General features: G+C 38.7%; 2 protein-coding genes across 2 annotated transcripts; both read left to right on the forward strand.

Moving 5' to 3' along the window:
* Positions 1–4,908: 4,908 nt before the first annotated feature.
* LOC116556419 (olfactory receptor 8B3) lies at positions 4,909–6,170 on the forward strand. Its single transcript, XM_032285773.1, has 2 exons — positions 4,909–4,959; positions 5,229–6,170. Exons 1-2 carry the CDS (start codon positions 4,909–4,911, stop codon positions 6,168–6,170), a joined length of 993 nt encoding a protein of 330 aa, XP_032141664.1.
* Positions 6,171–11,811: 5,641 nt separating this feature from the next.
* On the forward strand, positions 11,812–12,745 carry LOC116555966 (olfactory receptor 143-like). Its single transcript, XM_032284887.1, is given in 2 exon segments — positions 11,812–12,429; positions 12,431–12,745. Coding segments are annotated over 2 exon segments (933 nt in total).
* Positions 12,746–13,182: the final 437 nt, after the last annotated feature.

Here is a 13,182-nt window from a genome sequence, read left to right on the forward strand (position 1 = left end):
CAGAAGACAAAGATGCACAGCATCCATGACTACATCCTTGGTGCTTAACAAAAGCAAACTATGAGTCGAAGGTATGGCATGCACCTTGCAGTCTGAATATGATATCCGAGTCACCAGCACCCCCTGGTGGAGGATAAGTCAGCAAATGCCGGGTTCTGCTGTGAATCAACAGACTTATTTTATAGGCCCTCTCTCTATTCTTTTGTTCATCCTAGCAAAAATGTTCAATTTCTAAAATTAAAGCTATAATTTACATAAAACCAAAATGATTAAACATGCAAATCTAGGTTTAAAAACTAATATAAGGCCGGGCGCGGTGGCTCAAGCCTGTAATCCCAGCACTTTGGGAGGCCGAGGCGGGCGGATCACGAGGTCAAGAGATCGAGACCATCCTGGTCAACATGGTGAAACCCCGTCTCTACTAAAACTACAAAAAAAATTAGCTGGGCATGGTGGCGCGTGCCTGTAATCCCAGCTACTTGGGAGGCTGAGGCAGGAGAATTGCCTGAACCCAGGAGGCGGAGGTTGCGGTGAGCCGAGATCGTGCCATTGCACTCCAGCCTGGGTAACGTGAGTGAAACTCCGTCTCAAAAAAATAAATAAATAAATAAATACATAAATAAATAAAAACTAATATAATTAGATATTTGAAATAAAAACTATTTCAGAAATGAAGCATTTTTAAAACCAACTTGTGGATATTTGGAAGTATTGTATCTGCAAATTGGTGAATGTCTTGAAGCTATGGGTAGTGTCATACATCTTTGTTATCCTTCCATTGTATTGGCTTTATAAATACAATTTTAATTGGAAAAAAGTTTTATTCATATAGAAGCCCTGTAAGAACACATGTGAAAGGCATAGAGCCTACAGAGCCTAAAAGGATGCTCTCAGGAGGCAAGAGTGGAGAATGTCTGATGGTATGCTTTTCCCAGCTGCAAGAACAGTTGGCCAAGTTAGGTACTCACTGTTCTGTTTCACAGCCCAACCACAGAGGCACTTCACCATGTGGAAACCAGTTACAGCTGTCACATGGATGAAAGGACAGAGACCATTGTGAACAAGAGGCCTGTGGGGCTGCTGGTGGAGCTTATGTTTTGTGTGTTCAAGAAGCACAGAGCTCGGCCTTAGGTGCTGCCTTCTGTGGTGATTGGAGAGCAGGCCAGAAATCTTATGGCCACTGCTCCAGGCGGTGAAGCCCTAGATCAGATATGTCTGTACAAGTATCCTCGATCAGATACTTCTGTCCATATATTCTCTTACAGCAGCTGATGCAGCCTTTTGGTGGCATCTAACCTGGTCACAATGTGGTTACTCTAACAATGCGTACTTTCCGCAAAGTAGGGCTTCTTTGTTATTTTGTAGTATTTGAAATAAAAAAAGTGAAATTGATTCCAAACTGATTCAACATTAAATATGCCAACGAAAGAAAAAAAGCTCTTATATTTTTAAAATCTGATTTTAATAGCAACGTGTTAAATGGTGATACAAATTACTGAAAACTCATCACTTTTCATATACAATTTCTTCTTGATGATAATTGCTGTGTTTTGATTGTTTGTCCCTTCCCAAATGCATCTTGAAATTTAATTGGCACTGTAGCAGTATTAAGAAATGAGACCTGTAAGAGGCGATTAGGCCATGAGGGTTCTCCCCTCATGGATTAATGGATTAATGTCTATATAGCAAGAGGGTTCAAAAGGATGAGTTCAGCTCTAGTCTCTCTCTCTCTCTCTCTCTCTCTCTCTCTGCCTTTCCTCTATGTAATAACACAGCAAGAAGGCTCTTGCAAGATGCTGGCACCTCATTCTTGGACTTCCCAAACTCCAGAATCATTAGCCAAGAAAATTCTGTTTTACCCAGTCTTTAGGTATTCTCTTATAATAGGGCAATGTGAACTAAAACAGTGACTATAAAAGAAATTAGAGATACACTCATTAAAAATTCTTAATAAAGCATTGGAAATAGATATTTCTAGCACAAAGCCTGATATAAGGAATTTATATTCCAAAAGAAAGCCCAAATTTTCATTAATAATTATGACCATATATTTTTGGAATATTAGCTCATAAAAATGATAAAAATTTTAAAAATAGGCTGGTGTGATGGCTCACACCTATAATCCCAGCATTTTAGGAGGCCAAGATGGGAGTATTGTTTGAGCCCAGGAGTTCTAGACCAGCCTGTAAAACAACGAGACCCTGTCTCTACAAAAGTTAAAAAGGATTAGCTGGGTATGGTGGCATGCACCTGTAGTCTCAGCTAGCCAGGAGGCTGAGGTGAGAGGGTTGCTCCAGGAGGTCAAGGCTTCAGTAAGCCAAGCTTGTGCCACTGTACTCTAACAAGGTGAAAGAGTGAGACCTGGTCTCAAAATTTTTTAAATAAATAAGTATAATAAAAATAAATAAAATAAAATGGTTGTTACCAGAGGCTGGGGTCGGGGGAATCAGGAGATGCTGGACAAGGGTGCAAAGTTTTAGTTAGAAAGGAGCTATAAGTTTTTGAAATCTACTGCACTGACTGGAGACTGTAGTTAATAATAATGCAATATATATTTCAAAATTGCAGCGGGAGTAGATTTCAAGTGTTTGCACTACAAAAAATCAGTATTTGAGTTGATGGTATGTTAATGATCTTAATTTAATAGTTCCACGACGCATAAATATGTCAAAACACCACATTGTATCCCATAAATATATAAAATAATTGTCAATAAAAAATAAAAATAAGTAAAAATTTATACATCTCTTTTAAGAGGGATATTTTTGGCTGGGTGTGGTGACTCGCTCCTGAAATCCCAGCACTTTGGGAGTGCCAAGGTAGGTGGATTGTTTGATCCAGGAGTTCAAGACCAGCCTAGGCAACAAGATGAAATTCTGTCTCTACAAAAAATACAAAAACTATCCAGGCGTCATAGTATGTGCCTGTAGCCTGAGGTGGGAAGATTTATTGAGCCTGGGAAGTTGAGGCTGCAGTGAGCTGTGATTGCACCACTGCACTCCAGCCTGGAAAACAGAGTAAAACTCTGTCTAAAAGAAAGAAAAAAAATGTACATGGGATTGAATTTCATAGATTTACACACACACACACACACACACACACACACACACACGCATGTTAAACTGCTGAATAAGGTCTATAGTTTAGTTGACATTATTGAACATATGCCAATTTCCTGATTTTCCTATTGTCCTATAATTGCGGAAGATGTCTCTATGGGAGGAAACTGGGTGAAGAATTCAAGGGATTCTACGTATGACTTTTGTCACTTCTTGTAATTCTAATAATTTTAAAATAAAAAGGGAAAAAAATAGATACCTTCTCATGAGCACAAATTCCTACGTACAGGAAAATTCTGAAATCACACTGTCTTGAAATGATTCAGGCATACTGATTTTTCTACGGATTTGATTTTAACCTGTTAAAAGCAAAGACGTGTCGAGTTAGAGCAACCCAAGGTAAATAAATTTTATGAAATAAAAAATAATTCTATATTAAACAAAATTGTTATTTACCAAATGTGAATTCAATTCAAATACCCTTTTTTATGTGTATAAAGTATACAAAAGTAAAAATGGATTATTTAAAAGGACCCACAATATTAAAAATGAGCATCACAATAAACTTTACTAAATTATACAAACATTTTTGTTAACACTAACATACTACCTAGAATTGCAATTAGCAAAACTTCTGACAATCATTATATTTACATCTTTACACATGACAGCAGAGGCTGTCTCTCCTACACCCTGTGGACTGTACAGTCCCTAATGAGAAGTTTACATCTACTACAACAAGTTGGACTGTAAACACAGGCATATAATTTCTTCCCTGAAGAGTTTGTCATGTTACGGGAGGTCCTGAGAGAAACATACTGCTGGATTTCTAATCAGATCCAAAAGAATTATAAGCTTTGAGCAAATGCCATGTCTTTATAACATGGTGGCTCTGATGTGAAGTCTAGTTTCCTTCAAGCACTTGTCAAATTTAGAAATAATAGTTTGATCTACACCTCAAAGTGACTCCTAGAACATTCAGAGTCTGAGAGCTATACTCAATGCTTTTGCCAGTCAAGGGAGAAGAAGACTCTGACTATATCTGGTCAACTTAGACACTTTCACTGCCAGTTCTTCCTCCAGGGCAGTGGAGGTGAAACACACATTAAGGGTCAGCACTAAGCTCTCTGAGTGGAAGGGAGGTGAGTTACTCAAGTTTCTATTTTTCTTTCCTGGATGTTGCTGAAAAATGGGGAAAAATGTCCTATTCAATAGCAAGAAACTCAGTGGTATGGCACTCTGACTCTGTGGCCTGTGTTTCTCACATTGTTCTCTCTGTTGGCTTATTCTTAGCCTGTTAATGAGATAGAGAGAGCAGTTCCAGGTGACACATCCAGAACAGAGCAATGTCAGGAAAGGAGAGATTTGTCTCTTTATTAAAAATATATTGACATGTGCTATACATATAGAAGAGTTTAAGTGTCATAAAAATATCAGTGTGGTAAAATTTTGCAAACTTAACCACTAATATAGCTAGCACCCAAATTAATTATATTTCTCTCATGCCCTCCTGCAAAGACCTGTGAAAACACATTCACATTTCTTTCTTCATCCTCTGTCTGGCTAGGATGGGATAGAGGAAAATGTGTAGAAGCACTTATGTGAGTTGTATGTGGTGAATCATGAGGCTTCAACTACCAAAGGTCTCCTGTTAACAACTGGTGACTTCATGGATTCTTATGGTAAGGTATCTGGAAACCCTATAGGAGACCCCTGTCTAGGAAACAGAACATCGGTATGGTCTGTGCTGTAAAGAAATCTTCCCTTACTTGATGGTCATCACAGGGAAACTGAAGTGTCTAGTAGAATAATGGAAACAATAAGCAAAAACTAGGAAGTGCAGGGCCAGATGGAGGTGAGGGAGATGAGACTTAGCCCCACAAACCAAGCTCAACAGCAGGTAGGCCTGTGCCTCAGCTACTCCACTCCTCTGTCTTCTAGTAAGGACAGGAGCAACTGTTTGTCACATTCAGCCTGTGCAGAGAAAAGACAGTCATTGAAATGTTGAGGACAGGGTGTGGCAGTACATTCAGACTCCAAGAAACAAAGAAGAACTTAACCTAATTCCTACAGCCTGAGTGCCCTCCTCATGAATGGGGGTTTTTAAGAAGAAAGCTGTGTTCTCTATTAAAGGAATTTTCTTTTGTCCTCCCAGATTTTTGAAGACAGAAAACGCTGGCTAGAAACAACTCCTTAGTGACTGAATTTATTCTTGCTGGATTAACAGATCGTCCGGAGTTCCGACAACCCTTCTTTTTCCTATTTCTAGTGATCTACATTGTCACCATGGTAGGCAACCTTGGCTTGATCACTCTTATTGGTCTCAATTCTCACCTCCACACCCCCATGTACTATTTCCTCTTCAATCTCTCCTTCATTGATCTCTGTTACTCCTCTGTTTTCACCCCCAAAATGCTAATGAACTTTGTTTCAAAAAAGAATATTATCTCCTACGTTGGGTGCATGACTCAGCTGTTTTTCTTTCTCTTTTTTGTCATCTCTGAATGCTACATGTTGACCTCAATGGCCTATGATCGCTATGTGGCCATCTGTAGCCCATTGCTTTATAAGGTCACCATGTCCCATCAGGCCTGTTCTATGCTAACTTTTGCTGCTTACATAATGGGATTGGCTGGAGCCACGGCCCATACCGGGTGCATGCTTAGACTCACCTTCTGCAGTGCTAATATCATCAACCATTACTTGTGTGACATAATCCCCCTTCTCCAGCTTTCTTGCACCAGCACCTATGTCAACGAGGTGGTTGTTCTCGTTGTGGGTATTAATATCACAGTACCCAGTTTCACCATCCTCATTTCTTATGTTTTTATTGTCACTAGCATTCTTCATATCAAATCCTCTCAAGGAAGATCAAAAGCCTTCAGTACTTGTAGCTCTCATGTCATTGCACTTTCTCTCTTTTTTGGGTCAGCAGCATTCATGTATCTTAAATATTCTTCTGGATCTACGGAGCAGGGAAAAGTTTCTTCTGTTTTCTACACTCCTGTGGTACCCATGCTAAATCCCCTCATTTACAGTTTGAGGAACAAGGATGTCAAAGTTGCATTAAGGAAAGCGCTAATTAAAATTCAGAAGAGAAACATATTCTAATTAGAAGCAGTAATAATGTAAAACAATTGAAGTTCTTCAATGTTTTAAGTTTTTCATGAAGAGTTTTGTTGCTTCTACAGATGGTGTTATGTGTGATTTAGGAAACTTGTCTCTTCATTTCCCTTATGAGATCACCTTGTCTCTTTTTTGTTTGCTTGTTTTTGTATCTTTGGCACTTCTCACAATTGTACTAAATAGGTCATGGCATATTTGTAAAAGGAGTATATGCACTGCTATTTTTCATTATCATCTTATCCCCTTCCTCTCTCCTGGGCTATCCTTAATTGGACAAAAATGGTAAATTTCATGAATTGTAAACATGTTAAAGTCACAGCTTTCTCACCTAAACACAGAAGTGCCAGGTATAACAGAAGCATTCTTATTTTATCAACTTTGTTACAGATATAGGCAGCAGGATTTGATGAAATGTCTGCATTACACATGATAGGTGGCTTAAAGCAGAATCAGATCTTCTTGATCTTATCCTTTTGTTCTATTTTCTCACCGTTTTTCTTTTTCTTATTTTGACTTTTCTTGTCTCCTTTGAGAATGGCAAAATTTGTACCATATGCCCTTTGTTTCTGAGAACCTCTATCGTTCCAGTCTATTTGAAATAGCAGAGAATATGTGTAACTCCACCTATATTGCCAAAGGCAGCGTTAACAGAGGATGATTAGAGAAATAATACATGTGCACCTCAGGATTCCAGTAAGGGGGAACATAGTTCACATTATAAAACTTTCATTCATTACTATCTAAAACAGCCTTGAAAATTTTGAAAAAAAATAATGTAGTTCCTACTGTAAATGTCATTTTTTACTCCTTTTAGGTAAATACTGTACATTAAGTTTGTAAAAATATGTATACAATGATTTACTTATTCGATATGGTTTATAATGGGAAGATGTATATTAAAATTAATAAACTATGTTTCTACAAATATTTTGTGAGTCTGCTTAAACTCTGTCTCACCAATAAGACATGAAACACATTTTATATAAAGGTTATGTCTCATAATTCCTTGATTTTTTTCTAATGCTTTTCCTGTTTATATATTTAGAATGTCAAATATATTGTAAAATCAAGAAATACTTGTTGAATTGTACTATTTTTATTTATTTATTCATTATTTAGAGTCAGGATCTCACTCCATCACCCAGGCAGGAGTGCAGTGGCTAAATCATAGTTTATTGCAGCCTCCAACCCCTGGGCTCAAGTGATTCTTCTACTTCAACCTATAGTTTAAGCTTTTTTGTGTATATAGTTTTGGTCCATTTTTAGATTAACTTTTGTGTTGTGTATAGCAGGAGGTAGAGGCCTTCTTCAGCTGTCTGTATACCTGGGACTACATTCACACACCATCATGCCTGCCTAATTTTCAAATATTTGGAGAAAAAAATTAATTCCTGGCCTCAATCTTCCTGTTTCGGCCTCCCAAAGTGCTGGGATTACAGGAGTGAGCCACTGTGCCTGGCTGAATTGGAGCACCTTGCTTGTTAATACCAATAATAAATGTATTATTTTAAGTAATAATTAATAACGTACAAAAATGACAGTTGTAAACCTGAACAACTTTTTTAAAATTTCTATTTTTGGAGGTGGACTGTAGTAGCCTTAGAGAAGGACTGCTCAGCTTCCCATTAAGAGACCCATCAGTGGGGTGCACAGCTGCCTGAAAATTCATAGCTGCACTTCTTTGGATCCAGCATGGTGTTTAGGCAGAGTCCATTCTTATTCTGAGATGCCCTCAGCCAGTGACTCAGCAGGGTGGGTGGGACATAAAGACAGCTGGCCAATTTCCATCTAACATGGGCCTTTTCTGATAGGTAACCTTTGCTTAGAGACTCCCTATCCTCCTGACCAAGACTTTTTAGAACTGCTCTATAGTTTGAGATTTTCCTACCTCATCTTTCCATTTCTTTCTCCTTTCATAGGTGACGTTCATCCTGGTCTAAAGCCTTCATCACTGACTCTTGCTTTCTCGAATTTCATCCTTAGTAGACATTTATAAAAAAAAAGTGTTGCAAGTCTAATCATTTCTTGACATCTCCTTCTTAGGGGACCCTAAATGACAAAGAAGACTTACATTACCTGATTTTACAAATTAGTATAAGGCTGTGATAATCAACACAGACTAGTTTTGTTATAAAGTCTGGTGAACAAGTCCATGGGATAGAATAGAGGATTCAGAAACAGAGCCTCACTCATATGGTCAATTGATTGTAGACCAAGCAACAGAGTAATCCCACAGGGAAAGAAAAGGCTTTGAAGCAATTGTTGCTGGACGTACTGCCTATCTATAAGGAAAACGTTGAACATTGACCTCTACCTCACACTACACAAAACTCATTCTAAAAATGAACCAAAATTGTATACAAAAAAGCTTAAATTATGGATCTTCTAGGAAAAAATACATGAAATTGTGTTGGTACAGTCATAGATTTCTTAAAGATATTCTATAAAGCACTAAACTCCAAAGGAAAAAAACAAAGAAACTTAATTAAAATGAGATTATCTATTTATCAGGAAAGTACTCATAGGCAAAGTATAGGCTGGAAAAATATTTTTAACTAAATACTAGATAAAGATATTGTGTCCACATATATATAATACACATCTCAACTCATTAATTAAAAGATAGATATCTCAACTCATTGATTAAAAGATATATCAAAAAAGAACATTTAATAAACAGGCAAATGATTTGACTGATGTCACCTAAAGAAGCTTGTCCAACCCACAGCCCATGGACCCCATTCAGCCCAAGGTGGCTTTGAATACAACCCAACAGAAATTTGTAAACTTTCTTAAATATTATGAGATTTTTTTGTGACTTATTAAAAGTGTTAGTATTAGTGTATTTTATGTGTGGCCTCAATAATTCTTCTTCCACTGTGACCCCATGGAAGCCAAAAGACTGGAAACCCCTGTCCTAAAGGAAGACATGCAAATCAATAAACACCTGCCAATGTGCTTAATTTGCTGCAACATCTTTGAAGTATAGTGAATAACTGGATAACACTCCCTTACCTGCTGTTCTATCCCAGTGTAGTTGTTGATTTAAGCTATGTCCTCCAGTTAACTTTATCAGTATTAAAGCTGAAATTTTGGGTTGGGCATGGTGGCTCACACCTGTAATCCCAGCACTTTGGGAGGCCAAAATGGGTGGATCACTTCAGGCCAGGAGTTCAAGACCAGCCTGGCCAACATGGTGAAACCCTGTCTCTACTAAAAATACAAAAACTAGCCAGGTGTGGTGGCACACACCTGTAATGCCAGCTACTTGGGAGGCTGAGGCAGAAGGATCACTTGAGCCCGGGAGGTAAAGATTGTAGTGAGCTGAGATCACACCACAGCACTCCAGCTTAAACAAACAAACAAACAAAAAGAAACAAATATGAAATTCAGTCTCTATGACTGCATGTACTGAGAAAAGATTTACATATATATGAAGCTATAAAGGAATAAGGAAAAATATATGGAATTATAAGAAAAAAGAAAAACAATTATATATTTGATAAATTTTTTGTGAATAGTGTTTTAAAAATAGGCTTAACAAGGTAATACAGGAACATTGTTATAACTGAATTTATGATTATAACCCTATTGGTAGGAATTGATATTGGGGAGCAGGAAGAGGAGGTGTGTGTGTGTGTGTTTGCAGTGCTGGTGATAGACCTGAAAAGGTCCAAATTCTCACCTTTAATGAGTCTTAAGTTATAAAACTGTTAGAGTAATCCAAATTGGAGATGGAGAGAGACTGTGAAAGCCGTAGAACTGAGAGAAAGTCCAGATCATTCAAAGGAATGGATTCTCCAGGACGTGGAGACTGGAAGAGATAGTAAGGGAGAAGGAGGAGCTTAAGTTTAGTTTTGTTGATTGTGTGCCCAGATAGTGGCAAAAATAATTTATAAAATGATGACCTGCAAAGGAGCAGCCCTGGGAATTCTAAGAAAACACTGAATTCAATTTGGGGCACTTTGAACTTGAGACACATAAATAGACATAAAGTATAACTTTCCAAAAAACAGTTACAACAGAAGTCCAGGCAATACAGACAGCAGTGATTCTCAAATACGGGCAGTGTTGCTCCCCAGGGGATGTCTGACAATGGAGAAAATTCTGATTTAATTCTTAGTGTGTCTGTGTGGTGGGGGGGGAGTATCACTGGCATCTAATGGGTACGATCAGGGATGTTGTTTGTGCTGTGCTACACAGGACAGCCCCATAACCAAAACTTACTCAAATGTAAAAAGTACCAAGATCAAGAAATCCTGATTTATATACCTATGAATGAATAACACGGGTGGGGGTGCCAACACCTATCAGGTTCTTTTGATGTGTGAGGCACATTTCTAACACTTTATGTAAATTAACTTACGTAATTCCCACAATAATGTTATGAGATAGTTTTTAAATTAGCCTTAGCTTATAGATATGCATAGGTTATATAGATACAAATACATATACAAGGGGCAAATCAGTTCTATCACTTGTCTGAGGTCTCAGAGGAAGTTAACAAGTCTGGATTTAAATCAGCCTGACTTGAGGGCCCGCTCCCATTTCCTCAACCATTTTGCTACAACTCTATTGAGGTGGAATCCACAAGCATGTATAGCGTTAAAGCTATGATCCAGTATTTTGCTAACGCAATCCCAGGGTCTTGTGGGAAGGTAGCAGAAACGGCAACTGACTCTGCCCCGGATATTTCCCCTGTAGAATTTTGCACAGACTCCAGGGGATGATGACAAAGTGAGGTGCTCACCCTTCTGCATTGGGGATCAGGGCTTCCTGATGTCAAATTATAAACTGAGTGGAACACTGAGTCCCAAAGGAGCCAATGTTGGATCCGTGACACAGGTTGTAAATACAGGGTTGGTAATATTTACCCTCAAGGGGCTCATTAAAGTTGGTAGGAAATCATAAAGCAGAGAATAACTTTTTGTGCTTCTAACCAACTTTCCCAGAATGATGGGACATGAAATAGATTTTCATTCCAGTCATCTGACTTTAGGAGGCTTCTGTAAAGTGGTTGCTTTCCCACATGCAAGCGAAGAGAAGCTTCTGGGAAAATTCTCAAACAGAAATTATGCCATAATCCCTAGAATACCTCTTCTAACATGTCGAAGCCAGAGGTCTGTGCTGTTGGCAATTACCTCCTTCATCATCAGAAACTTTGACCCTTTCAGGACTGTGAGGAGGAAGGGTCCTGGAGGTCTGAAGCAGTGAGTCCTCCAAGGATAGAAAGGTACGCATTGAATCACTTTTGCCCTGATAATTTCCTTTCAAACTCAAAACTATGTAAATCGAAGGTTCTGGGGGAACACCATCTATTCATTGCTTTTCCCAGCTCTAATTCTTAGAGAAGCTTGAGGAGAATGGAGGGAATTACATACAGACACATTGGGAGGTGTACAGAATTCTCACTGTCAGACACACAACATGACAGGGGAGAAAGGCGGGAAAAGGAAATTATAAGGAATCACTATGGAAAGTATTAAGCCTTGGATGCCTTGCTATGTGTCTTTAGACATCCCTGGGGTTGTAAACCAGTAGATTCAGCTCTCCCTCTGGAGACAGAGTGAGGGTCCATTATTAAAGCTTTTTACCCCTGTTCCTACAGATCACACCCAGCGAGTGAATGGCTGTGGAAAATGACTCTTCAGTGACTGAGTTTATTTTTATGGGATTAACAGACCAACCTGAGCTCCAACTGCCTCTCTTTTTCCTGTTTTTGGTGAACTATATGATCACCATGGTGGGCAACTTGAGTTTAATTAATCTGATTTGTCTGAATTCACACCTTCACACCCCCATGTATTTTTTTCTTCTCAATCTGTCCTTCATTGATCTCTGTTATTCATTTGTCTTTACCCCCAAAATGCTGATGAGCTTTATTTCAGAGAGAAACATCATCTCCTTTCCAGGATGCATGACTCAGCTCTTTTTCTTCTGCTTTTTTGTCAACTCCGAGTGCTACGTGCTGACAGCCATGGCCTATGATCGCTATGTGGCCATCTGCAAACCCCTTCTGTACACGGTCACCATGTCCCCTCAAATCTGTTCTCTGATGATGTTTGGTTCATATATAATGGGGTTTGCTGGGGCCATGGTCCACACAGGGTGTACGATGAGGCTCATCTTTTGTGACTCCAATTTCATCAACCATTACATGTGTGACATCTTCCCACTGCTTCAGCTCTCCTGCAGCAGCACCTATGCCAATGAGCTGGTGATGTCTATTACGGTGGGCACAGTTTGTTATAGTATCGAGCATCATTATCTTACTCTCTTATGCTTTGATTCTTTTCAATATCTTTCACTTGTCCTCAGCTAAGGGTTGGTCCAAAGCCATCAGTACCTGTGGCTCCCACATAATAACTGTTGGTCTATTCTATGGATTTGGGCTGCTTACTCATGTTAAGTCATCGTCTGATGGGTCTATGGGTCAGGGGAAGTTACTCTCCGTGTTTTATACAAATGTGGTACCCATGCTGAACCCCCTCATTTATAGCCTCAGGAACAAGGATGTTAAACTTGCTCTAAAAAAAACCCTAAAGAAAATTACAAACTGAGTAGATCTGTGTAACAGGGGTTCTTATTTGGAAAAAGAGATCTAATACTTATTTTAAAAATCAAACAAAATTATATGGCACAAATTTGCCTGATTGAGATTGAGATTTATTTTTTCAATATGTAAATTTGACTTCTTTTTTTCTCTAAGAATTAAAAATAAAATCTGAGACCCATGCTGTGTGCTGCATTTTAACAAATCCCTTTACATTTAGGTCTCCTTATTCTGTTTTCTAGATAAGGAAATGATACGTGACTGGCTCGAGGTCACACAGTTAATGATGCAGAGCCTGATTTTCAAAACCGTTGTTCATCCCAGGAATAAATTGAAAGAAAGAAGAATTCTGGGAAGAAAAGGACTTCTGGGGAGTTATTTCAGTATGACTTGGAAGGTGGGGGTTGTGTGGGAATGACGGTGCTCTCAGCCAAAATGCCTGTA

Source organism: Sapajus apella, unplaced genomic scaffold (assembly GCF_009761245.1).
Source record: "Sapajus apella isolate SASKATOON/1434 unplaced genomic scaffold, GSC_monkey_1.0 scaffold16, whole genome shotgun sequence".
Classification (NCBI taxonomy): domain Eukaryota; kingdom Metazoa; phylum Chordata; class Mammalia; order Primates; family Cebidae; genus Sapajus; species Sapajus apella.

What these genes read in the sequence shown, in the direction of transcription:
- LOC116556419 (XM_032285773.1), top strand. Translation starts at nt 4,909, where the DNA reads ATGGAGGTGAGGGAGATGAGACTTAGCCCCACAAACCAAGCTCAACAG. An exon ending in CAAACCAAGCTCAACAGCAG is followed by an intron (nt 4,960 to 5,228) that starts GTAGGCCTGTGC and finishes TTTTGAAGACAG; the next exon opens with AAAACGCTGGCTAGAAACAA.